The 25,284-nt window shown below is 58.4% G+C and overlaps 8 protein-coding genes across 8 annotated transcripts in view; 6 read left to right on the forward strand and 2 right to left on the reverse strand.

Annotated features, from left to right (window-relative positions):
• Positions 1-417: 417 nt before the first annotated feature.
• Positions 418-2,268, forward strand: VTJ04DRAFT_7726 (uncharacterized protein; the record flags this gene model as incomplete). Its single annotated transcript, XM_069366085.1, has 1 exon — positions 418-2,268. One exon carries the CDS (start codon positions 418-420, stop codon positions 2,266-2,268), a length of 1,851 nt encoding a protein of 616 aa, XP_069217055.1.
• A 686-nt stretch (positions 2,269-2,954) lies between these two features.
• On the forward strand, positions 2,955-4,590 carry VTJ04DRAFT_7727 (uncharacterized protein; the record flags this gene model as incomplete). The annotated part of the gene is made up of 4 exons (XM_069366086.1): positions 2,955-3,246; positions 3,321-3,604; positions 3,664-3,788; positions 3,849-4,590. 4 exons carry the CDS (start codon positions 2,955-2,957, stop codon positions 4,588-4,590), a joined length of 1,443 nt encoding a protein of 480 aa, XP_069217056.1.
• Positions 4,591-6,016: 1,426 nt separating this feature from the next.
• VTJ04DRAFT_7728 (uncharacterized protein) lies at positions 6,017-7,640 on the forward strand (the record flags this gene model as incomplete). Its single annotated transcript, XM_069366087.1, has 3 exons — positions 6,017-6,486; positions 6,576-7,110; positions 7,170-7,640. The coding sequence occupies 3 exons, from the start codon at positions 6,017-6,019 to the stop codon at positions 7,638-7,640; spliced, it is 1,476 nt and encodes a 491-aa protein (XP_069217057.1).
• Positions 7,641-8,081: 441 nt separating this feature from the next.
• On the reverse strand, positions 8,082-9,403 carry VTJ04DRAFT_7729 (uncharacterized protein; the record flags this gene model as incomplete). Its single annotated transcript, XM_069366088.1, has 2 exons — positions 8,082-8,938; positions 9,031-9,403. The coding sequence occupies 2 exons, from the start codon at positions 9,401-9,403 to the stop codon at positions 8,082-8,084; spliced, it is 1,230 nt and encodes a 409-aa protein (XP_069217058.1).
• Positions 9,404-11,731: 2,328 nt separating this feature from the next.
• On the reverse strand, positions 11,732-14,877 carry VTJ04DRAFT_7730 (uncharacterized protein; the record flags this gene model as incomplete). Its single annotated transcript, XM_069366090.1, has 3 exons — positions 11,732-14,608; positions 14,668-14,781; positions 14,869-14,877. The coding sequence occupies 3 exons, from the start codon at positions 14,875-14,877 to the stop codon at positions 11,732-11,734; spliced, it is 3,000 nt and encodes a 999-aa protein (XP_069217059.1).
• A 1,675-nt stretch (positions 14,878-16,552) lies between these two features.
• VTJ04DRAFT_7731 (uncharacterized protein) lies at positions 16,553-18,460 on the forward strand (the record flags this gene model as incomplete). The annotated part of the gene is made up of 2 exons (XM_069366091.1): positions 16,553-17,319; positions 17,380-18,460. 2 exons carry the CDS (start codon positions 16,553-16,555, stop codon positions 18,458-18,460), a joined length of 1,848 nt encoding a protein of 615 aa, XP_069217060.1.
• A 521-nt stretch (positions 18,461-18,981) lies between these two features.
• VTJ04DRAFT_7732 (uncharacterized protein) lies at positions 18,982-21,005 on the forward strand (the record flags this gene model as incomplete). Its single annotated transcript, XM_069366092.1, has 6 exons — positions 18,982-19,003; positions 19,068-19,138; positions 19,353-19,498; positions 19,630-19,746; positions 19,848-20,691; positions 20,775-21,005. The coding sequence occupies 6 exons, from the start codon at positions 18,982-18,984 to the stop codon at positions 21,003-21,005; spliced, it is 1,431 nt and encodes a 476-aa protein (XP_069217061.1).
• A 3,470-nt stretch (positions 21,006-24,475) lies between these two features.
• Positions 24,476-25,284, forward strand: part of VTJ04DRAFT_7733 (uncharacterized protein) — a gene marked incomplete at both ends in the record, with an annotated part of 1,728 nt that continues 919 nt past the window's right edge. Inside the window, 3 exons of the mRNA XM_069366093.1 lie at positions 24,476-24,506; positions 24,700-24,859; positions 25,064-25,182. Of these exons, the coding sequence (XP_069217062.1) occupies positions 24,476-24,506; positions 24,700-24,859; positions 25,064-25,182 (310 nt within the window). The remainder of the gene's footprint in view (positions 24,507-24,699; positions 24,860-25,063; positions 25,183-25,284) is intronic.

A 25,284-nucleotide genomic window follows, 5' to 3' on the forward strand; every position in this document is an offset into this window, starting at 1 on the left:
CATCTGTAAACAGTCGCCATGACACAACCTGGAAACCTTGATGCAAGTTGGCGAGCTGGACGGGTATTTCTACTTGACCTGGACTCGCTTTGTAGAAGCGCCCCAACCAGCGGGACGGACCATGCCGCTGCAAGGGGATAGAGAGGAGCGAGGTAGCATCACCAAGCGAACTCCGAAGACTACTACCTACTCTCACCAAGAGACATATCCGGCCCGGTAGGCGTAGGATACGTACATCCTCCCCGGACACCGTCGCGGCTCCGATTGGAGGGCTTAATGGACTTGCGCGCGCTACCGTCAATTCTCCCGGTGTGCCGCTAGTCTTCATGCCGGTGAGAGGGGCATGGACGGACAGACCGACTGCGCACAACCCGGGATGATGGGTCGGAACAGTAGCTCTGGGCTTTGCAAAAACATATGAAAGTCCAGGGCCTAGACAACCTTCCCTCGACGGCCTGGTCCCTCACCTGCAAGCTCGCGGGCCTCAACAGAGCCGGCCAACCCCCACACCATCACTCAGGAGAGGCCATCATCATCAGGATGAAGCCCCTAGCCCAGCTCATCTCCTCGGGCCTGGCCCTCCTCCAGGGCATCACCATGGCCGCCGCCGCTCCACCTGCCCCTCCCACCCCTCGCAACTCGGCCTTCTACAACCCCGTCCTCCCCGGCTGGCATTCGGACCCTTCCTGCGTCCACGTCTCGGGCCTCTTCTACTGCGTCACGTCCACCTTCATCTCCTTCCCCGGCCTCCCCGTCTACGCTTCTCGCGACCTGATCAACTGGCGCCTGGCCAGCCACGTCTGGAACCGCGAGTCCCAGCTCCCCGGCTACAGCTGGGCGACCACCGAGCAGCAGCTGGGCATGTTCGCCGCCACCCTCCGGCACCGGGACGGCGTGTTCTACGTCATCTGCGAGTACCTGGGCGTGGAGGGCAAAGAGGCCGGTGTCTTGTTCAAGACAACGGACCCGTTTAGCGAGGAGGCGTGGAGCGATCCCGTGTTTTTCCACGCCGAAAAGATCGACCCGGACCTCTTCTGGGACGACGATGGCAAGGTCTACGTCGCGACCCAGGGCATCATCCTGCAGGAAATGGACATCGAGACGGGCGCGCTGACGCCCGCGGTCGAGCTGTGGAACGGCACCGGCGGCGTCTGGCCCGAGGGCCCGCACATTTACAAGCGCGACGGGTGGTACTACCTGATGATCGCCGAGGGCGGCACGGCCGAGGATCACGCCATCACCATCGCGCGCGCGCGGAACATTTACGGACCGTACGAGGCCTACGAAAAGAACCCGATCCTGACAAACCGCGGCACCAACGAGTACTTCCAGACGGTCGGGCACGGCGACCTCTTCCAGGATGCCAACGGCAACTGGTGGGGCATGTGCTTGGCCACCCGGTCCGGGCCGGCGTATAAGTCGTACCCAATGGGCCGCGAGACGGTGCTGTTCCCGGTGACATGGCGGGAGGGCGAGTGGCCGATCCTGCAGCCCGTGAAGGGCGTCATGGAAGGGTGGCCGCTGCCGCCGCGGTCGAGGGACGTGCCAGGGGATGGGCCGTTCAACGAGGACCCGGACGACTACGACTTCAAAGACGGGAAGCTGCCCAAACACCTGGTGTACTGGCGCTTGCCGCGGCCGGGACACATCGAGGCCGTCCGGGGCAAGGGCCTGCGCGTGCGGCTGAACCGGAACAACCTCGCCGGAGCGCCGGGCGGGCCCGAACCCGCGGCCAGGGCCATCTCGTTCATCGCCAGGCGCCAGACGCATAGCGTGTTCCGGTTCGGCGTCGACCTGTCCTTCTCGCCGCGCGAGGACGGCCAGGAGGCGGGCGTCGTGGCGTTCCTGACGCAGTTGGCCAACATCCACCTCGGCCTCGTGCGCCTGGAGGGCGAGCTCAAGCTGAGGTTCAACGCGTCCGGCGCGGTGACGACGCGGGCGGTCCCGAAGTCGTGGGGCCGGGCTGAGTCGGTGCGGCTCGAGATCACCATGGAGAAGCCGAGCGAGTACATCTTTTCGGCGCTCCGGCCCGGCGACCGGGCGAGCCGGATCGAGTTGTGCCGGGCATCGGCGGAGCTCCTGAGCGGCGGCAGCGGATCGTTTGTGGGAACGCTGCTGGGTGTGTATGCCACATGCAACGGCGCCGGAAGCGGTCTTGACTGTCCGAAGGGGACGCCCGATGCCTACTTTACACGGTGGAATTATGTTGGTGATGGGCAGTATGTCACGGAGACTCAGGTGGTGAGGACGGGGAAAGGTGGTAAATAGGATGGATTGTATATATATGAAGCAGGTCATTAAAAGCGGTTCTTATATGTAGGATTGCATAGGGATATTCATCTATTATATATTCTTGATCCTCACAACGGTCCGTCTTGACATACCCAACCTCCATCGAGTTGAATGGTCTCCTCACCGTCGTCCGCTGCCCCAGATACAGTGATCGTGTTCTTGTGCTGTACATAATATCGCGGCGGAGACTAGTCCTGATCCAGTTAGTTGTCCTGGTGTTGGGTAGCAGCGCCGCACTGCATTTGTGGGTGTTCAGAGGCCTCAGGCGTCGGCACCTGGGACCTTGCAGCGGAATGCAGCACAGGGGACCGCTGTGATGAGCTCAGAGAGCAGACGTCACTGCTGAAGCCCCATCTCATCCCTCACATCCCGCCTCCACATGCTTGCTTGCTCACCTAACGTCTGGTTGTGAAGGAACATTGGAATCCTTGAATGCTAGATCCAACACAACCAAAAATCACCTAACTACCCCGCGATTCGTTTGCAGAGCTCATCTTGGAGCAGTGTCTTCTTCTTACGTCAGCTTCTTAACCAACCATTCCGCGAGCTCCCTTGACACCGACGATCCATCTCATCACATATCACCAAGCTGGCCAAACAGTCTCCGCCAAATCCCAACGACGAAGGGAACCCGATAGTTCACCTACCAAGCCACACTCTCCATGCGCCACACTCTACGACGTTCCTGCTCTGCTTGTGCGCGTTCAAAGCACAGCTGTGACCTCCTCACCCCTCGCTGCTCGCGCTGCATCAAGCGCAACGTCCAATGTGTCTATGCCAACGAGCCCCTGACGGCACTCGTGGCCCCAACCAACGGCGTCCTCCACCATGGGACCATCGTGCCCCATTCGTATGCCCTGACCGGCTTCTACAGGTTCGCATCCGTCGATCCCTTTGAGTCGTACCCTCCGACGAGGTTGCCCCGAGACCACGTCCAGCGCCTGATTCACAGCTGTGCGTACCTGCGCCGTGCCAGTCCTCTCTCTCAGATCTCAGAGAGTAAACAAGTCAAGCTGACTCTCAAACAGTCTTGCACAAAATCGCCTTCCAGTACTATCCGCTAGACCTGGACGCCACCACAAACCCTTTTCTGGTGTCATGGTGGCCTCAGGCCCTGGGGGATCCCGCCCTGTTCAACGTCTCGCTGCAGACGGCGTGCCTTGATGAGGAAATGCATGCTCGGAAGGGCTTCCACACCTCCGAGCTTCTCATGGCCGACTCGGTCGCCCTGTTAAGACGCAAGGTGGAAAACGCCACCCTGGCTGTCCAAGACGGGACCATGAACTCGGTCATCACCCTGGCAGCAATCGAAGTAGGAATCCCTCTTTTTTCATGTTAACATCAGGACACCCCTGACAGTCTCCCGAGCAGTTCGGTAAGGGGAACACCAAAGTCGCCGAGATGCATGTCAACGGGGCCAAGAAGCTCGTCGAGATGCGCGGAGGCATCAACCAAGTCCGCCAGACCAGTCCCTTGACGGCGAGGATGGTCAGCTGGTAAGAGATTCGTGCCAACTAACTCAAGCCTGTCTCCAAGACTAACTGGCATGCTTCGAGGGTGTCTATGCTCGTCATGGGCCACCCCCAATTCGAGGCTCAGGACGACACAGGAACGGGCTCCGGGATACCTCCCATTCCTGAGTGGCTGTCCACACCACCAAATCCGCTCCTTGACTCCTCGTCTGGCCTACCTGGCAATCTGGACTGCAATCGCGAACCTGCCAATACTCTCCTCCGCCTGCGCGGTGTCTTTCGACGGGCCGCCCAAACGCCTCTCACAGGCACGCGTCTGCATGACCTCACCTGCTTCGTCATCCACCGTCTCCTGCTCACCAGCTCCGAGGCCGACGAAGACATGTCAGACCCCCTGCCGGAAGCTATCCGCTATGGAATCATCCTTTTCATGTTCATGCTCCAGGGGCATACATATTTCTCTCATGCCGTAATCTTTAACCGCATCCTCGATCGCTTCACAGGCCATCTGAAGCAGCTCAATCCAGCATCCGTCCATGGGTCGCTGTGTCTTTGGCTTGTCGCCGTGGGAATGGCCGCGTCGCCCGGCTCTCCTCTATACCCCTGGATTCGGAACATGGCAAATAACACCGCGGTGTCGTTACGGCTGAATGCCTGGGAAGATGTCCTCGGTCATCTCCAAAGCATGCTGTGGTTGCACACCCCTCAGAACGAATCTCTGTATCAACCACATTGGGATGCGCTGTTCCAGGGAACCAGTCCCAAGAACCCGCCTGATCCGGTGGTGCATTTACCACCGTCTCCTGCATCTTCGGTTTACACTTGAGATGGCCAGTCTCGCATTGCTCAAGAGAAAGAATCCCAGTGAAGTGGAAACCCAGGTCCGAAGGACGACATGAGGTGAAGGCTTCATGCAAAAATCATGAACTCGGAGATCCTGAAGCCTTTCTGAGGCCCCAAGTTTCGGAACGCAAAGCCGACGGATTGCTCCGCCTCGTAGTACGATATGAGGGACCTGGATAAATCCGCCTGTAACCTTTTGAACCGGCAGTCCGATATATAGCCTCGTAAGGCTTCGACCGTTGCCGCCCCCACATTCGGGACCTACCGACCTGTTGGTCTCTCCCAACAAGATGGTGTTTCCTCTAGCCTTGGAAAAGGATAAACATCACTCAGGCCATGCCGAGGGCAGAACTTATGACAAGAAAAAGCCGTGTCAGGAATGGCAATCTACAAACATGTCTGCTGTCTGCCCATGCCGCAAAAGAAAAATGGCCGAGCGAGTGCACATGCGCAAAGTGGCATAGGATGAGCATCTCCAACATGATTGCCGGATAATATCGAGCCGCCAGTCGAGACGACAAGCGCGATTGAAATCGGACCACTATGAAGCAGTAGACGCAATTTGTCGCCTCCTGACGTGGACAAGCACGCCTAGGCGAGACTACCTCAGTACCTAGGATTCCTTCTGTGTAAGTTGTCGCAAATAAAGTTTTCCAAACATTCCATGCCATGCTCTATTACTGGAACCCGGATCTCGCCCGAGTTTTATTACCATGCTGACCACCTCAAGGCCGTTACAGTCCCACATCAATATACCTCCCGGCAGGCTGTCGGAGAGCGCCATTACCGCCGCCGCTAGACATATTTCCTCGCCTCTGGCTCTCCGTCCGCATATCGGTGGCCTGATCGTTTTGACTTGGACACAACCCGCGCGGACCCATACACGCGCTTCCAGAGCGGGATTGATCCTCCGCATTTCCTCAGCCTCCCGTCTCTCCCATGAAGAGCATACAGACAGCAATGACGGCCCATTGGTTTTCCGGGACGTCCGTCCCGACCATCGCTCTCAGAATCAGCCTTCCTTAATCTACTCCACGGCCGGCAAAACACTCAGTGATCCGATCCATGGCTCTGCTCCCTCCGAGCGAGGGATCACGGGAGACAGACGCCATATAACCATGAACAGAGCGCCATACGATCCAATTTTGTGGATGGCGCCATCCGTCGATACCCATCGTCTCTGCTGTTTCGCAGTCACTGGCTAGGAGCTTTCCGGAGGTTGACCCCAACATCGGGCCCTGCTGCATATATCTAGATCTGGCGGACCCAGCGGGTTTTTTCCAGACGCTTCCCCAGATCTGAGACACAGCGGTTCCCGCGGAGATCTTCCCCACGGGGTAAAACAAGCTTCGAAACACCATCCCGCCCGCATCACGCCACGGTGTTGTCCAAGTAATCCAACCCACCTCATGCGCCACATCGCGCCTCTCCTCGCCCTCCTGGGCGCCACCGCCGCCTCTCCGCTCTCGGCTGACCGGACCGCGGCGCTCCTCGACTGCCTCACCGCGGCCGGGGTGCCCGTCGATGAAGTCGGCTCGGCCGAGTACAAGCTCGACGCCACGGGCTTTAACCTGGCGCTCAACTACACTCCCGCGGCCGTTGCGGCCGTCACCACGGCCGAGCACATCCGGGACGCCGTGACGTGCGCGCGCGAGCTAGGGTTTAAGGCGACGCCCAAGTGCGGCGGGCACAGCTATGCCAATTTCGGACTCGGCGGGGAGGACGGGCATTTGGTGATTGAGATGTCGCGGTTCAACAAGGTGGTGCTGGACCCGGAGACGGGCATCGCGACGGCCCAGGGCGGCACGAGGTTGGGGCATTTTGCCTGGGAGGTGTATAACCAGGGGAAGAGGGCTATTAGCCATGGGACGTGTCCTGGGTGAGTTTTGTTTCTTGCCCCTTCCTTGGTTGGAGACTTCTTTGTCTGGTAATGGTGCTCCCGACAGACCATGACTGACCGCCGTCTAGCGTCGGAGCCGGCGGCCACGTCCTGCACGGCGGCTTCGGCATGAGCTCGCACACGCGCGGTCTCGCCTCGGACTGGCTGGTCGGCGCGACCGTCCTGTTGGCCAACTCGACGTTTGTCAACTGCTCCGAGACGGAAAACCCGGACCTGTTTTGGGCGCTGCGCGGCGCCGGCGGATCTATGGGCGTCGTGACCGAGTTCCGCTTCAAGACGTTTGAGGTGCCCGAGACCGTCACCTTCTTCGTGGCGTCGGTGCAGTGGCCAACGGAGGAGCGCGCGTTCGCGGGGCTCAAGGCGGCCCAGGAGTTCGCTGACACCATGGCGCCCGAGCTCAACATGCGCCTGTTCATCGCCAAGCGCTTCGTCAACTTTGAGGGCTTGTACCACGGGAACCGTGCGGGTTTGCAGGAGGCGTTGGCGCCGCTCCTCAAGGCGACGGGCGCCGTGCTCGCCATGGCAAGGGAGGGCAACTGGGTCGATCAGGCGAGGCATTTCGGCGGCATGACCAACATTGATCAGCAGCACGGCCATGAAGATGTGAGTTCCGAGTCTATCGGTTTCTCTGAAGCAAACACCAACTAACCGAGCTCCCATAGCACGACACCTTCTTCTCCACCAGCCTCTACACCAAAGCCCTGAGCGACGACAAGCTCCAGACCTTCGTCAGCTACTGGTTCCGGCAGGCCAAAGCCAGCCCGCGCGACTGGTACGTGCAGATCGACTTCCACGGTGGCAAAACGTCGGCCGTCTCCAAGCCGGACCGCGACTACACGGCGTACGCGTACCGCGATGCGCTCTTCCTGTTCCTACTCTACGACCGCGTCGACGACGGCCACGCCTTCCCGGCCGACGGGCACGAGCTCATGAGCGACCTCGTCAACAACATCACGCACGGCTTGAGCAGGGACGATTGGGGCATGTACATCAATTACCCGAACCACCGGCTCAGCCAGGACGAGGCGCAGGTGAATTATTGGGGCAGGCACCTGCCCAAGCTGCAGGCCATCAAGAAGGCGGTTGATCCCGAGGATTTGTTCCACTTCCCGCAGGGTGTGCTCCCCGCGTAGTGGAAGCGATGCAGATGCAGGGTGGTGGTGGTGGTGGTGGTGCTTGAGTGGTAGGATAGGTACGGCAGGCGTGGGAAAGTCGCATTGCATATGCAGAAGGTTGGAATGTGCATGTTTTCAAGGGATTTGCTTGATGGGGGAATCATGAATATCGGCCTGGCCCGGCCGTATCTGTGTTGTGTATTCTATCTATGGCAATTGATGATATCACGTATGGAATGCATCCAAACCATGATGAAAAGATGATATGATGACCAAAGGAAAAAAAAGAAAAAGAAAACCCCTGAAAAACGTATCAGTACAGAAATCTCCGAATGCTCTCTCCCCGCCGCCGCTGCCGCCGACCCCCAAAGAAATGGGTATCATTGTATATGAGGTAAGGTAGGTTAAGGTAAGGCATGTATCCTCAGGCTTTATGGGTAGGTAGGTAGGTAACTAGGATTAAAGCAAAGCCATCCCCACAACCAAGGCCGCTCCCAGAGCAACCCTGCCCACCCAACCGCCCGCTGCCGCCGCTGCCGCCGCTGCCCCATTGGAGGGTATCGGCTCCAAGATATCCTCGGTCGAGTTGGTGTTCACGCCCGTGTTGTTAGCTGCCGCTTCGCGCAGCAGCTTGGACACGGCGTCGTAGGCCGGCTTCTTCTTGTAGTCGCGCGTCCACAAGCACGCCTGGTCGCGGCCTTCAAACGCGTCCGGGACCCAGCTGTACTCGTCGGTGAACTGCCAGACCGTGACGCCGACGCATTTGGGCTCGTCCAGGCACGAGCCAACGACGGCGACGTAGTCTTCGGCTTGCTGCTCGAGCGCCGCGGCGTCCGGGATCCGGTTGGAGCTGTTTTTGGGGAACTCGTGAGCAATGTCGAGCTCCGTGTAGGCCACCTCAACGCCGAGGCTGGCGAAGCGCGAGAGGAGGGCGGTGAGGTTCTTGCGCGGCGGGGTTTGGCCCACGACGAGGTGGGCCTGGAAGCCGACGCCGTCGATGCGCGCGCCGGCCTCCTGGACGAGACGGACGATGCGCTCGGCACCGGCAGCCTTTTTCGGGGAGGTTTCGAGGTTGAAGTCGTTATAGTAGAGCTTGGCGGCCGGGTCGGCTTTGGCGGCCGCCTCGAAGGAGAGCGTGATGTACTCCTCGCCCAGGTATTGGTAAAAGGTAGAGTTTCGATAGGACCCGTCTTCGTTTAACGCCTCGTTGACCACGTCCCAGGCGTAGCACTGCCCGGCGAAGTGGGTCACGACGTTGTCGATGTGGGTGGTTAGGAAAGAGGCGAGAGTGGAAGCATTCCATTGCGTGGTTGAGACTGGAAGGAGGGGGAGAAGAAAACTCCATGTCAGTAAAGGCGTGGAACACATCGCCGATGATGGCTTTGAAATTGCGGAGGGGAGTACATACCAAACATCGGCAATTGAGAATGCCATGTCAAGGCGTGGCATCGTACTAATTGCCCAATCTCTTCTGCCCTCCCAACGACCTTGTCGGCGTTGGTGTAGACGAACTCGTCCCGACGAGGTTGAGTAAACTCCCACTTTTGCGAGTTCTCGGGCGTCACCATGCCGAACTCGCCCTGGTACTGGAGGATGGACTGATAGTCCTCGTCCTCGATGTTGTTGACATCGGTCGCCGTGCCGAAATACTCCTTGCCGGCGGCCACCATGAGGCCGTGCAATCCCTCGGGGAGCTGTTCTTGTGCTTGTTGTTGCTGTTGCGCTGAGACATTGGCGGCTACGGCGGCAGCCGCCAGCAGGGCGCGAGAGAGCCTCGCCATGGTGGTGGTGGTGGTAGTGGTGATGGTGGTGGTGGTGGTGGTGGTGGTGCGAAAGGCTGGCGGTTCTGCCGGGGTGCAGCAGCACCCGTCGTCTCCCTGGCTTTTTGCGTGGCGGCTGTTGTTGGTTGTTGGATGTTGTTCCTGCGTCCCCCGTGGTCTGGGACGTCGTGTCGTCGAGTTTATCGCCGCGCGTCGAAGTGTGCCATGAGCATCGCAAGGTCCAGGTTGGCGCCCTCAGGAGGATGATGTGTGTGATCCCAACCCCGAAACCATACAGACGAAATATGGGCCGAAACCAGCGGATCCAACTTTCATTCAGCCCCGTCTGCCCCGAAAGTAAGCAATCCGCCTTGGACCTTGTGCGCGGCGCGGGAGAAGCCAGTCAGTCCCACGCCAAATATCTGCAGAGTTCTCAGGCCGTAGTAACTCCGTAAGTTTTCCTGATGCCGGTCCGGGACGGCAATGATAGAAACCCGGTCTCGTCCAACAAAACCCAGTCCGTAAATGCCAAAGGGGGGGGGAGGGAAGGGAGCGAAAGCCGCGGGGGGGACCGGCGCGGTGGCGGCGCGTTGCATTTTTAACGAAAAGACTTCGTCACATTCTGCCCCGTCCTGCCCAGCCCGATACCACTCCTATTTCATCAGCCAAGACCTAAAGTACGCAGCCCAACGCTAGTTAGCCCGGCACGCGACCGTCCATTCAAGCGGGACGGAGCCTTGCGTCTCATCTCCCGGATCCTCACTGTCTTCTGTTTTGCCCCTGAAAAAGCGCGACCCCCCCAGCAGGTGCTGCTTCACCGCACCCGCAGTCTGCCCAACAGAGACACCGCAAACTTGGGCGCCAAGGCGCTTTGCTTCCTTGGTGTCCCTTGGCGTGGCCCATCAGCGCGTCGTGCATTGGATGCTCTGGCATGGCCGAGAGAACCGCCAGCCCTCAAGCGGAAATGTTGATGAGTGCCGCAGCGTCAGTGGCGGCCGTTAGCCGACGGCTAGCACATGGTTGCGTCAGTGGCCCCCAACCTTTCTTGTTCACTTGGTTCTTCTCTGCCTTGGCTTCTCCGTTCTCCCCGCCATGAGGCCCACCGTCGACCACTGTCGGGGCAGCGTCGGCGAGTGGGAAACAAAAAGCTTGCATAACAAAAACCCGCATTGTGTTGCCTTCCCTTCATTCATCCATCGAGTCCCAGCAATCCGTCGAAGTTTGTGTGACGTTTACCCAACTAATATTGTCCCGCTGTCTGTCTCACCTGATCGACAGTGACGGCAACGGCGGCGACGGCGGCCAACCAACAAAAGGGAGAGGCTCCACGGAGCACGCTAGAAACCGACCAAGGCGGAGAAATTTTTGGTTCAATGCCACGGCCTCGTTTCGCATCGCTCTCGGTCAAACTGCTCCGGCTGCTCGGCTCAGACAGGGATCGGCGTCCTGGTGTGGGTGACTCGGTGGCACCGGTCAAGTGAAATGCTCGGGATGCAACCGGAAAAAGGGCGAATCTTGGGGGATTTCTAGAAGCAGGCCCGGGACGAGCTGCAGACGGCTGCAGTGCACGCACGGGGTTCGGCAGCCGGTGTGCGTGTGTGTGTCGGGTGTGCTGCGTTGTGTCGGGGTTGAGAGCGGGGGAATCTGGGAAATTGACATCATTTGACATCATCGACTTCGGGCCGCATCGACCCAGCGGTGCGGACACGAACGTCGCCGAGGAGCATCCGTCCAAAATGGCGGGACGAACTTCTGAACGCGTCGGGTACGGATAACTTCCCGGCATCTTTTCCTCGACTGTGCCTTGCGGTGTAGTGTACGAGTACTCCGTAAGTATGTACATAGTTAATAACTACGAGGTGCTTCTCACTCTGAATGATGAATTTCTCATGTGAAATGAATGAATATTCATACCTCCTATACAACATAACCCTTGCCAAAACATCCCCCAGGCCAAAACACCAGAGCAATGCATCATGTATGCACCACTGTGTTCATGTTCCATCTCCTCCACCCTCCACCACGTAACCACAATTCCAGAAACAGGTCTGCACCATTCATTCACTCACCGCCGCTGCTGCCCAACGTCGAAAAAAGTCCCTGCAACAAGTCATTTGATTCAAAGGTTGGCCCAAGCCAGTCTTCTGGCGTGATGCGGCCCCTGTGCCTGAGGCCCATCATGGCCAACTCCTTAGTTTTCTCCAACGTCTGGAGCTCCTCGGCTTTCTCAACCTCCTGCGGCTCCTCCCGTGGTACGACTAGATATTCCTGCCGGGGCGGGGACCAACTCTTGGTAGCTTGTGCTTCTCCAATACACTTCGTTACGCTTGCGTCTGTGTCTGCAGCCGCCTAGGCAAACCGCACCTCATCAAACAGCCCGGCCCTCACCTGCACCAGGCTGGCCAGCTCAAACAAAAATGCCTGCAGGACGATCGTGTTGGTCAAGATGTGCGACACCGAGGCGTCCGTCTTTTCCTTGTCGGCCGTAGCCGCCGACAGAGCATTTGGCGTTCTTGAGTCCTCCTCTCCCCCTCCTCCCGTGCCGCCCCGACCATCACCACCATCATCCTGCTCCTCGTCATCTTCCCCATCCGACGGAGCCAAAAGCGCGTCCTCACCGCCGCCTTCTTCGGCTTTGGCCTCCTCTTCGGCCTTCGCTTCCTCCTCGTCCTGCGACGACACTCCTCCCGCAGTCCGCTGCCTCCCAAACACATCTCCATCGCTCTCCTCCGAACCTCCCTTGGCGAGTTTGGGAAGACCAACGCGTCGTGCTAGTATACTTTGATCAATCGCCTGGAACGCTCTCGCTTGGCTTGCCACAATATCCTCGCCCGGCATTGGCGCCGGCGGGAGAGGACGGTTTGTGACGTCCCAGGATCCCGGCATCACGCTAGGCGGCGCTGGAGAGGGTGTGCTCGAGGAAACGGAGCGCCCTGGTCGAAGAGGAGAGTCTTGAGGACCCGTAGCGCGCCGCCCTTCCTTACGACTTAGCGGGCTGCCGGTGCGGGACGGAGTGGCGCTGAGTTCAGAGAGGATGCGCTGGGCGAAACCCTCCAATGTCGACGGCCGCTCTCGGGAAGTCGTCGGACGGGAGTCGTCAGAGAAAGGGGTCCGGTCAAGCCCGGATGTGGCGGGTATGGCGGATGAAGATTGAGAGGGAGTAACCGTGCGCGTGGTGTGGTACGGCAGTGGCTGAGTCGCGGATTCGGCAATTTGGAACGCCTCGCGTCGTTGCTGGAGCAGATCGTTGAAGCGAGGGATCGTCTCCCGGTAGGCAGCCACCTGATCGCATAGCATTTGGAGAATCCTGAGGAAACGCGGCAAACTCGAGTGCACCCATCTCGGGCGCCGCCGGGCTTCTTGCATGGACTGCAAACGTTTGTACTCGGCATACTCCTCGGACTCGGGATCCAGGGGCGGATCGGGCAGTGGCGGGCTATTGTCGTCCTCCTCGTAGACGTAGTTCATCGGGCTGCGCAAAAACCAGCCTTCGAGATGCATGTAACCGCAGGCAGCGAGGTCAAAGATGGCCTCGGTCAGCGCCAGGTTGGTGTCCACAGGATTGAGGAAGAAAGTCTCGAGGCGGTCCAGGATGATGTTGAGCAGCGGATCGCTCGGGTTGAGCGTGTGAGACCGCACATCTCTCGGGGTGCCGGGATGGGAGTCGTGGCCCGGAGGGAGCTTGTGTTGAAGCGTCGAGGTCTTGGGCAAGACCAGCTTGACGGAGCATGGGTGGTTCTCTAGACGCACCAACGTGTCCTTGAGTACGTTATCATAGACCTCGTCAAAGTTGTCCTCGCCACCGATGTTGCCGGCCAGAGTCATGAGATACTCGATTTCTTGCTGGTGCGCGCCTAGGGTGCGGTGATAGGAGTCGCCAAACACGCCCTCCGTGTACAGGAGAGTGATGACGGCATATCGGTGGTGCCTCTTGAGGATCACCGACACGAGCTGCAGGGTGACGTAGACGGTCTGCTCATTTTGGGAACGGAGGCAGGAGAGGATCAAGTCGACCAGGTTGAAGAGCAGCGGGTCGGCGGCGGTTTCTCCCTTGGAAGCCATCATGGTAGCCAGGTCCATGGATTTACGCTTCCGTGCGGCGCTTACGACGTCACCAGGGTCGGCAGGGGCAGCAGGGGCAGCAACAATGTCAGGGAGACCCAGGAGATAGTGGAGGATCAGGTTGACCATGTCGGGGTGGTCCAGGGATTCGAGGATGCGGCGCAGATAAGTCAGGACAGCCACGGACGAACCACCATCGACATCGGACGATTCGAGCAGGGAAGGGTACAGTAACTGCTGCAGAAAGATGACCTGGAAGTGCTCCAACAAGGTCGACTTGACCTCGACCGACCGACAGTGATTCAAGACGTCCTGCCAAAAGAGCAGATGGGACAGGAAGGTGTCAAGGTGGGACTGGAAGTCTTGCGAACAAGAGCTGACCACATCGTAATTGGATTTGGGGTGTTGGTAGTCCGAGAAGGCCAGGATCGGCGGTAACTCGTGCGGAGGGTGGTCAATCACGAGCTTGCGGCTCAGCTGGCTGTAGAGGGCGCCCAAGCCCGTCGCCATCAGGGTAGACAGGTCGCTCTCGACGATCCATTGCTCAAGGAGAACCGAGCTCGAAGCGGCCTCGATCAAGTAAAGCAGGCCGGTACGAGCAAAGTCTCCGACCTTACCCTCGTGGTGGATGAAGTCCATCAGCAGGTAGAAGAGGGGGAAGTCCTGCTTCTGGGTCCTGCCGGCAAACTTCTCGCGGTGGTCGAGCTGCCGCGGGTCTGGACGGGCATCCTGGCGCGTCTTGAACCAGGCGGTCAGGATGTTGGGGTCGAGGCGGATCTTGGTGGTGATGTTGAAGGCGAGCTCGACGACGCGGCTCTCCGTGTCGGCGCTCAGGCGGAGGCCGTTCGGGCCCGTGATGCGCACCAAGAGGTTGGTCAGGCTGGTGGCGAAGGCGTCATTCTCAACAAAGGCTTCCTCCTCACTCTCGACAAGACTCGCAAAGAAGAGAACGGCCTCTTTGACGATCCATTCGTTGGCGGAGCTCAAGGCGATCTTGGCCACAGGGATGTAGACCTGTTTGGCGGCGGCGAAGGAGATGCACGGATGGGGAAGGGGACGGCGGGATTCATCATTGAGGAGGTTTGTGAGCTCTTGTAGGCGGATCTCGACAAACTCTGCGGCTGCCTGGTCGTTTGCGAGGCTGGACGAGGTGCGCCATGCGTGCTAGGAGAGAGTCAGGGAGGGGAGGTTCAGGAGAGAGGAGTCAAGGCATGGGGGCTCACCAGGAGCTGGCTGTACTCTTTCTCGAAGCGGTGCAGGCGGCGGGCAGGATCTTTGGCAAAGTCCTTACGGGAGTTGGCCGACGATAGCGGCGTGTGGGCTAGGAGGCGTGACCACTGATGGAGATGGGCGTCAGTTGGACGGGCTCATGGTGTTGACCCTCGTGATGATGGGAGAAGGCGATGGGACAGCTCGGAACATACAAAGTCCATGGCATCTGCAGCTGCATAGCGGAGCCAGTCCGGAGATGCAGCTCAGTTCTCGACTCTCTGGAGACCAGGTGACGTCTTTGGCGGAGTGGCAGGCGAGCTGCCGGCGGTGGTTTGCATGAGGCGGAATGCCGTGGTTGCGATGTTGGATGTTGATAGGTGCAGGTGATAGGGCGGGATGGACCTGACGCAATTGGATGGATCCAATCTGCTCGCCCGTTCTTGGTTTCAGGCCCCACGGGAGGCCCCCGCCGGAACCAGGCCGCGAGTTTCTGGGGCATTTTCGGCAGTCCAGGAGCGCCAAGGCGGACGGCCTTCAGTGCCAGCGGAACATCCGCAGTGGAGTTGGGCAGCCAAAAAAAAACAGCATCGTCAGGCTCGCCCCGCCTGGACACCCGAACACCTCACCCTGTGGACCCCTCACCGTCGGGTCCCCAGACTGAAAGATGTCTGAGGTCGGGTGTCCGTCCATCCCCGGGCCGCCATGCACCGAACGTTCATCTTAGGTTCCCCGCCATCACCGCCATTCCCCTTCCCCTCAAAACTGTAAGGCATCGTCATTCTGCATCATTCTCGAACATACCTCTTGGCTGCAGTGCTGATGTGGCCCGTCCTGTACCCAATGAAGCATCCGGAATTTGTAATTCATCCGGGGTCGCTGGGACCAGACGCTTGACTCCGCGACTCTTCATCATCCATTGTGGTTGAATCATGAAGTTGTAGCGGCACCTCCCGCTCGCCTCGCTTTTTCTCTGAGCCAGACCACTCACGGTAGACCGCCGTCTCCCCTCGTCTCCCCTCGTCTCCATTCTCAATAGCCTCGGGCCGGGTCCTACGCCCTTTATGTCCCACTGGCCGCTCTGCCCAGGAACGTGTCGAGTCCTCGGCCCCGTCCCTCGACGCTCCGACATGGAGACTTCAGGGCGACCTCTCGTGCGATGAAACGCGTCACAGCATCTGTGGGAATGGCATATCGCGTCGAGTCCTCCAACCATTTCACCGTGTCCGCGGAACACCATGCAGGCCCCCGCGCACCGTTACTGGCCAGCCGGCACTCTGCATGCGAGCTTCTGCAGCTTGTTCCTTGAACATGAGGGGACAGCACAGGTCTCTGGCTGCTCCGTCCTCTGTACCCCTCGTCGAATGCCCAACCAATTCCCCGCCCGCCCTGCACACGCCTGGCGCCTACGATGGGGTGGTTCTGGAGGAGTGGAGGTGACGAGGTTATCGGGTCCTGACTAGCAGCCGGGCCCGGGAGCTTGTTACTGGTCTGCCTCGCTGCAAGACCGCCACCGTCGATCGTGATTCGCGGCTCGTGGGCGCGATGCAGCTGTCTTTGGGCAAATGGGAGCTCACAGGGGCATGTTGACATGGATGCAATTGTGGCTTGGCTGCAACGCCGGCAAGGTACTCCCGCCGGCACCGGGCCACGGCCGTTTTCCCCCCCGGTCGTCGAAGAGATCGGGCAGTCTGTGTCACAAGACCTCTTCTCTTAGACGTCCCTGTTGCCCTGGACGGCTTTTCCTCTTCCGCCGTGGCCCCCCTCTTCGGGATTGCCACTTATCAAGAGCCCAACCCATCCGTGTCCCTCCCTGTGCGGTCCTGCTTTCGTCAAGTCTCTGCGATACCAAGTCGTCTCATCATCGCCGATGCTTCACCCGCGATTTCTGCCTCCGGCATGGCTTTCTTCGTCAGATACAAGAAGGTGAAGAAGTCGCCGGGGCAGCAGTCGAAAGATCGCAAACAGCCCACCAATTCCAAGTCCACACCGCCAAATCAATCTTCTCAGACCTGGCAGCCTGGCAGTCCGCTCCAACAGGCTCTTCCGTTCCAGCCGGCTGGCCTGCTCACTGCACCGCCGCGCTGGAGCGGAGGAGGTCCAGCTCCGCTGCCATACCACCAGTCCGGACCACTTCCTCCTATCATTGTGAATCAGAATCACTACTACCTGGGGCCTCCTCCGCCGCCACCATATCTCTCCGATGCGCCCGCCGTCCAGCCCCAGCCCTCCGGGAGTTTCAATCTCGGAACCGCCGTCGACCTGGCCAAGGATCTCTGCCAAGGGCTTCCTCAGGTGCTGGACGACATATGTCCGGTCTGGCAGAACTACGGGGCCCAGCTTGTCCGTCAGGGCAATCAACTGGTGGATGAAATCTCTCACCAGTTCGACAATGTCTTGACGGCCATTGATTCGGGAGCATTCAATGGCCGGGAGAACGACATTTATACATGGCAGCCGGAGGACTCCCTCGTGCCATCGTCGTCGGCGGTTGTGGCGGTAGAAGCGAAGAAGAAATCGCATCACTCCAAGTCCGGCAAGAAGAGCCACAAACGGGACGCTCCGAAGAGCAAGACAAGTACGTCGGGAGGCGGCGTCGGGTTCTTTGGAAAGGTCGAGCTCTACGCGAACTCGAAGTTGCCCATGGACCTGCCACCCCTGAAGCTGTATGTCACACTCATTTACCCTTGACCTAGCTTGCACGACATGAATGCTGACGATCACAGGTACATCCCGACGTACCCCCTGATCTGCCTGGCGGCTCAGTACTCAGAACGGGTCTATGAGCCTCCGTCCAGCCGCGAGGAGCGTGATTGCCACGTCGGTGCCAGCTTGTTCTCGGGCACCAAAGCGATGGTGATCAAATCGGTGCCCATGGATTACATGAACACCATCGTCTTCGCCATTCGGGGCACCGCCACCTTCATGGACTGGGCCGTCAACCTCGACACGACCCCCACTGCCCCGACGGGATTCCTCGACGATCCCACCAACCTTTGCCATTCCGGTTTCCTATCCGTCGCGAGGAATACCATTGGGCCCGTCGCGAAACGCCTGCGCCAGTTCCTCGAGGAAGACCCGCGCCGGGCGAGCCATTCGCTGCTCATCACGGGTCACAGCGCGGGTGGCGCGGTTGCGGCTTTGCTTTACGCGCACATGCTCGCCTCCTCGCCCGAGGCAGAGAGCGAATTGACCGCTGTCGCCGGGTGCTTCAAGCGTGTGCACTGCATCACGTTCGGCGCGCCGCCGGTGAGCGTGAAACCGCTTACCAAACCAACAGACGAGGCGACTTTGTCCCGGCGTCCGCAACTGCGCAAGAGCGTTTTCCTGTCGTTCGTCAACGAAGGCGATCCCGTCACGCGTGCCGACAAGGGATATGTTAAGAGCCTGTTGGAGTTGTACGCCGCGCCCGCGCCGAAGCCGGCTTCGGTCGAGAAATCGATTGAAGGAAAAAAGGCGCACAAGCAGCGCGGGTCAACGCAAAAGTCACCGCGCTCGTCCTCGTCGTCGACAGCAGTCACAAACCCCGCCCGCCCAACCTGGCCCGTGCCGGACTGCTCGTTGAGCCTGGCAGGACGGGTGGTGGTGCTGCGCTCCGGTGCCGACATGACGAAGGGTGCAGCAGCGCCGAGGAAAAAAAATAAAACGATCGAGGAGCGGCTGAAAGAGGGCGTCGTTGCGCAGGTGGCTACGGACGCGCAACTCCGAGGAGTTGTGTGGGGAGACCCGGTCGCGCACATGATGAGGTTGTATCTGGGAAGAGTGGAAGTGCTGGCTGTCGGGGCGGTGACGGGGAGGAATTCTTGAAGGCTGAACGTTGGATATACATGATGTTGTTTGTTCTTGAGATACCATCGGAGTTCAGGGGTTTTCAGAGGCTGGGCGGATTTGTTGGCTTACTTAAACCACGTGCAGGCTGATGAAAAGTACCAGCACAGACTGACTGGACATGACATGATGATGATATATATGACCATGATATCAGAATATACTTACCAGATTGCTACGCAGCGTAGAAGATAAAAAGCTCTCCCCAGAATGTAGCTAGACACATACATGGTATGACATAGAGATCTCGACATCCCCGCACCCCCACGCCCAGCCCAAGTACCGGCAGCACGGAACCCCACGTTGATGTTGCGTTTGTCTTCCAGGTTGTCTCCAATTGACAATCCCCGCCAACCTGCTTGAATTACCCCGCCAACCTGCTTGAATTACCCCGCCAAAAAACGAGTTCCCAGGTTAACAGCTTCCTGACCTCCAACCTCACCTCGTCCTCGCTTCCTAACCTGCTTGCAAGCAAACAACAACCTGCCTCGCCAGAAACCATGGACCACGACCCCAAACTACGTATGCGCTGAAGGGGACCCAGAATCACGCCAAAGCCTGTACTAACAACCTCTCTTTCCTGCAGCGCCCTACTCAACCGGCGACCCAACCTCCTTCGCGTACTCGACCTCGCGCGAGCGCTGGCCCATCATCATTGTCCGTTTGCACCCTTTTCTGGCCTTGATACCTCGCTTCCCCACTACCGATCCTCCCGATCCTACCCACCGAGCTTAACATGTCCCTGCGCCTTCCACTCCTTCCCGACCTCTTCACCTCAAGGACAGACATATGAAAACAGTATTGCTGACACCGGCCTGCCCGCGGTCGAGGACCCTTCCTCGCGCGCGCGGATCCCTCCATACAAACACAGACCCAAGCCATCGACGATGTCTACCGCACGGTCGGTTCGCTGCCCGACAACAGCGACGAGGATAAGCAGAAGCAGGCCGAGGGCAAAAAGATCCTCGGCGAGCTGGCCAAGCTCAAGTACGAGCTGCAACATAACCGCGCCTTGACGTACGTGCGTTGATCCTCCGAGTCCTTCGAGGCAAGCTTTGGACCCTGGTTGAAGAAGAAGGGTGGTTGGCCAAGGGATTGGTTGTTGTCTGACACTGTTTTGCAACGGCGGTTGTCTTTTCTTGACACAGACCCCTCCGCGACGATGGTTTCGACGACGTCAAGGTCTACAACGACGAGCTGGCTCGGCGGGGGAACTTGACCTGGCTGGATGGGCCGTGGTTGTTTATTGAGTGCTATCTATTCCGGTGAGCAGCCGCTTGGTTCCCTCTCGCCCTTCTCGCCATCTACCAGCCTAGTCATGTACTTGCCACCCTGCTCTCCCCGTTTTATATTCTGACCCCAACAGCCGAATGTCCACCTACTTCACCACCTCCCAACACTGGAAGACCTACGACGTGTTTGCCCGGCAAAAGATCAAATCCTTCCGGTCCTCCCGCGCCGCCGTGCTCGAACTGGCCGCCCGTTACCGCGAGCTCATCACTCAGCTGCAGCAGAGCAAAACCCACGACGCCGAGGCCGAACGCCTCCTGTTCGCCGAAATGTGCGACGTCTGCCTCTGGGGCAACGCCAGTGACTTATCGCTGCTCCTGGTCCTGACGTACGACACCATCAGCCAGATCCAGGGCTCGGAAGCGCGCCGCGCCGCCGAGAAGAACATCCTCGTCAACGACCTGCCGCAAGTGTACGAACACCTTAAGTCTCTTAAGGATCAAAAGATTGCCGAGCGGCGCGTCGACATAGTCCTCGACAACGCCGGCTTCGAGCTCTTCGTCGACCTCGTCCTGGCCGGCTACCTGCTCGCTTCGGGGTTGGCGACGCACGTGGTGCTGCACCCGAAAAGCATACCGTGGTTCGTGTCGGACGTGCTGTCGACCGATTTTGCGGCGCTGCTCAACGCGCTGGCCTCGCCGCGGGCTTTTTTCGAGACGCCGTCCGACGAGGACCAGCTGCGCGGCGTGACTCCCGCGCCGCTCGAGGAGGACCATGTCGCGCAGCTGGATTTCTTGTTTGCCGACTGGAGCCGGCAGCACGCCGAGGGGAGGCTCGTGCTGAGGCCGAACAGGGCCTGGACGGGGCCGGGAAGCTTTTGGAGGTTGCCGGCTGAGCAGCCTGAGTTGGTGGAGGATTTGAAGCAGGGTGTGTTGACTATTTTTAAGGGGGATTTGAACTACAGGAAGCTTGTGGGAGACGTAAGTTCTGGCTTCTCGCGGCCCCATCCATTTCCCGTTCGGTTCCCGTGTCGACCAGAAGAGCTTACATGTTATACACACAGGTGGCCTGGGACCCGACCACGCCCTTCTCTGAAGCCTTGGGCCCGCTGGGACCCGGGTCGGGACTCAACATCCTGACCCTCCGCACCTGCAAGGCCGACGTGGTTGTGGGCCTGAAGCCCGGAGAGGACGAGGAGCTGAGGAAGACGGAGGGTGGCGGCGGCGACACGGGCGCTCGGAAGTGGGCGTGGAACGGGAAATGGGCCGTCGTGTCCTTCTCGCGGGGGACGTGAGTCTGCCCCGTCGTCCGATCGTCGCCTGGCCTCGGGGGGAGGAATGGAGGAAGGGAGTTGTGACCATCGCAGCCTCTCTTCTCTCCTGGGCTTGTTGGTCAGACATGAAGCATCCTGATAGAGTAGCAGTTTCGCGACAATATACGCCCCCCCCCCCTTTCCCTCCACGTGGTGGCTATGCCATTGACCCAGGTGCTGTTGGCTGAGCAGGTAGTCCATGCATGTCCCTTTGGTCCGAAACATGGCAGCGGGTGCATCCGATGATGTGGATGAGAGGGCGTGCTTTCAGGATATTACTGCGAGCAGATGCTGAATGGCAAAACTCGGGTTCCGAGCATTGTCTCAGCTGCAAGCATCCGCCACGCGTCCGTCAGCATATCCACGCCGCCACATGAGTTGCGAGTGCGTGTATGTACCTGTGTATGGATGTACATAACCACCATCCCAAAGCAGGCGACCCAGGTTTGACATCTCCCATACTCCTGTTGCGTTTGTCCCCGAGTCGATCACCCCGTCTGTGTCCCTTTCTGTCACCCATGGACCCGGATCGACACGCCCACTCAGCATGCAACCCGAAAGCGATCCCGCACTGGGGTGCTTGAGGCAAGACATATACATGGCCAAACCCCACGACGTACACCAGTTGTTGGCCTTGGGGCTCTTGCTGCGACCTGCTTCATCTCATCTTCAGCGGTTGCACGGCGTGGCTGGGGAGTTTAGTGAATAATGCCGCATAAGATGTATCCAGCGACGCTGTGCAAGTCTGTCCTTCTCTACGCTGTGATGTGTCTGTGGTCGGTTTCACTGAGAGGGGAGGCCCAGAAAATAACATGGCCTGTCGGGTCTCTGATCCACAGACGGAATTCAGATTCTGGAGGGTTGTAGTAATTCCAACCGCGCGATGCCAGTCTCTGAAACGGCCGGCCTGGGATGAAGGGATGGTCGTGAAAGCTGAGCAACGAAAAGGAAGGGGGAAAGAGATTTGAGCCTTCACCTCAAGTGCCAGAGGGCCTATCGGAAAAATGTTTCGTTTCGAAATTTGGGGGTTTAAGACCGTTTTCGAAACGAGCGGGGCGTCTGAACGATGTCAGGATCCCAGAGTTCGGATGGTGGCTGATCACAAGGCGCACTTGGGATATGTATTATCTGGAAATGCAGGATTGAGATGAGGTTGGGAGTTTGTCAGGATGTTGCCGGATGAGAGGCTACAAGCAGGTGATGGGTGACGGATGTGGACGGATGAGGCGCCGATAGCTAGGCACCTGAGATGCTACTTTCTTGGGTCCGAAAATGTGTTTTGCGTTGGGGGCATTTCCTTTTCCATTCCTGATCTACAGCTATTGGGAGGGTCGTCAAAGAACATTGGAAGCTTGTGTTGTTTTTCGTCGAAATGAAGAAATCTGCTCAACTCGGCAGCTCAGCTCTCTGCCAAGCCATGAGTCCACTTCTTTACTTGCTGGATGGAGGACCAAGGCAGCTCGGCACCTCCACGATCGACGTCGGCATCATGCCGTACCCCGTAGATACTGTACTAGTTTGTTGCCGAGAAAGCTTGGTTGTCAACCTCCAACTTCTAGCGGTGCCCGGCAGAAGCTTGGTTGTTCTTGTCCTGTCTCGGCGATCGCCATTGGCGCCGATCGTCTGTTCTCAAACCGACCTGCATCCATGTTGCAGTGGAGAAGTCCTCTGAAGAAACGGGGGTGGCTGTGGTGCAAGAGCCGCATCGCTATGAATCAGTCTAGTCACCCCAACGCTGCCCTACCTATTATGCGGACAAGTCAATCCCAGGAGCTTTCTAGAACTGCTGGCCGCTTCACAACTCAACAACCCCTCGACGACGGCATGGGCACTGGTGATCACCGTGATCACAGCCCCAAGGGGACAGCGTTGCTTGGTGATCTCTTTCTCCACTCGTCACATCCCTTTCCCCAAATCTCCCATGTATGTACCCTCCGATACTTCATAGACGGCACCGCCCGTCCCATCAGCGGGGCTCTCGGCGTCACATCAAACCTGGAGCCTTGATCCGCTTTGATCTGGACCCTCGCTATGCTTCAAGAGACGGTGGCGGTGCACATAGCTCTCCATGATGGGAAGCTGATGGGTGGGTGTTGGAGTCGGTGATGTTGTTGTCTTTATCGCGCGTAGCACAAGGACAGGAGCTGAAGACTCAACCAGGAGGTTAAACGACAGCTTAACATATGGATGGCAGCACAATACTGTGTAAAGTGCGATACGTAGTTAAATGACCGGGGAACGCCATCGGGAACTCTTATTGACATTGCTTGATATGGCGTGGTGGCGAACCCGGCTCCTCGGTTTTCGGCAGCGGGCTGCCGGATGTGAGACTCCACCGGGCTGGACCTGGACGAAAAGGCCCGTTAACAGGACAGGGACCAACCTGTTTTGGGCAGCCATCCCATGCTTGTAGAACCTCTGTAATGGCTCTTTTTTTGGGTCCAGCATATTTGCTGATGCTGGGCTGGTCGTCCGTGGGGCGTGAAAGGCTGGCTACATGTCTCAGGTTCTGTGTCACTCCTGTCTCGAGGCACTACACAGCCCAGCACCAGCTTCTGTCATGCATCGACGACGGCAAAGCAAGACGGGTGCACGGATAGTTGCAGCTCCACGTGCGGATGCCACTAGGTCGGATAGCGGGCTGTCAATAACGGGGCTTTTCGTTAGGGTGTAATACCTAGATGAGATGAAGAAGCATGGCGGCAATGTTAGCGCCTGTGAAATTCCACATTGGTCCTGGTGACCGATAACATGCTCACCTCCTTCCCCGGGCATCTAGCTTCACTGGAACCTTGCCAAGGGGTTTCGAACTGGGAACTGAGCCACAGACAGAAGCTTCGATGATATCCACGGGCTACCTCCGGCGCGGAATGAGGCAGAGTGACGACAAGTGGTAGAGGAGTTTGGTACGCCAGGCGCGGCGCGCCCTAGCATAGCAGCCTCCTTTGCGGCCCTCGACACATACACCTGCCGCCGGCACGCCATACGTAGCGATATATATCGGCAGTCGGATGCTCTCATCCTCCACTGATCCGCTGATCAGCCCCATCATCGAAAACCCACCCGTTGCTACGAGGAGGACCATAACATCAACATCCATCTCCTGGCTGGCACCCCGACTTCGACAACTCATCGTTGATGTCGACCTAGGCTTCATCTCGACCCATACCCGCTTGCCCCTCTTCATTGATGGCTGCGCTGAGAAAACTACCTATCTGAATCTGGCTGTCGGTCTCTCTGTTTGGTCGACATAGTCCCATCCATTGAAGCCTCACCGTTTAAAATCAAATACCGCCTTGACATCGAGTCCTTGCCGACGTTTCCGAGACCTCATACAGCCAGGATTGATAGACCAAGACTCCGGCCGAGAACACATTCCACCGTTGCAAAGAATCGCAACCGGCTCTGGGACGTCGAAACACTCATCAATAGACAACCCAAAGCTGATCAAGATGTGCACATGGAGCTATGCCCACCATCACCGTGAGTGCCTGACTTTTTCCTTGCCTCCAAACCTCCCTTCATCTTAATAATAATAGTCTATTATGCCCTTGCTGTCATCGATCCATCCATTTTGTTGAAATAAAGGGTAGTCCAGAGAGAGGGCCGACCAGACCAAGACATGGCCTCTGATTAAGTGAATCAAGACAACTGACAACGCGGCTACCGTACCCAGATCTCCCCCCTTGCACACGCCCGATCGACCTGGTGGTCAACTACAACTACTGCGAATTCGCCACACGGGACCCCAACTCGGACGCCATCATACCCTGTGCCGCAACCTTCTTTGCAGATGATGCCGCCTTGATGAGCCAAATCGACTACAATGACCCTTGGTATGTGGGTTTGAATTACCTTGGACTTCCCATATTGTCGAGGGGCATAGTACCGGCAAACATCATTGTGGCTTGGCCTATGATAAAACGGACAGGCCAAAGAGTACCCAAGACCAAGCATAACCACTTACAGATTCTTCTCCCGAGTCTAATACATTTCTGAGGAACCAATGCTGATGAACCAAATCCTTCCCCCACCAACAGTGCCACCGGAGGCTGTCTCATCTCGCCCGATTGCCACTCGGGCACCTGCCGCATAGCCCAACTCGGCGGCCGATGGATGTGTTGTCAGTGCGGAGGACGCGGCAACGAGTATCGTCAGTGTAAGTACACACCCACCTGAAGAGCGACCGCAAAGGACTCTTTGGCAATCATGTTTGCCCCCCCCCCCCCCCACCACACACACACCACACACACACACACAC

This window comes from Mycothermus thermophilus (assembly GCF_041956435.1).
Source record: "Mycothermus thermophilus strain CBS 625.91 unplaced genomic scaffold VTJ04scaffold_5, whole genome shotgun sequence".
Taxonomy (NCBI): Eukaryota; Fungi; Ascomycota; class Sordariomycetes; order Sordariales; family Chaetomiaceae; genus Mycothermus; species Mycothermus thermophilus.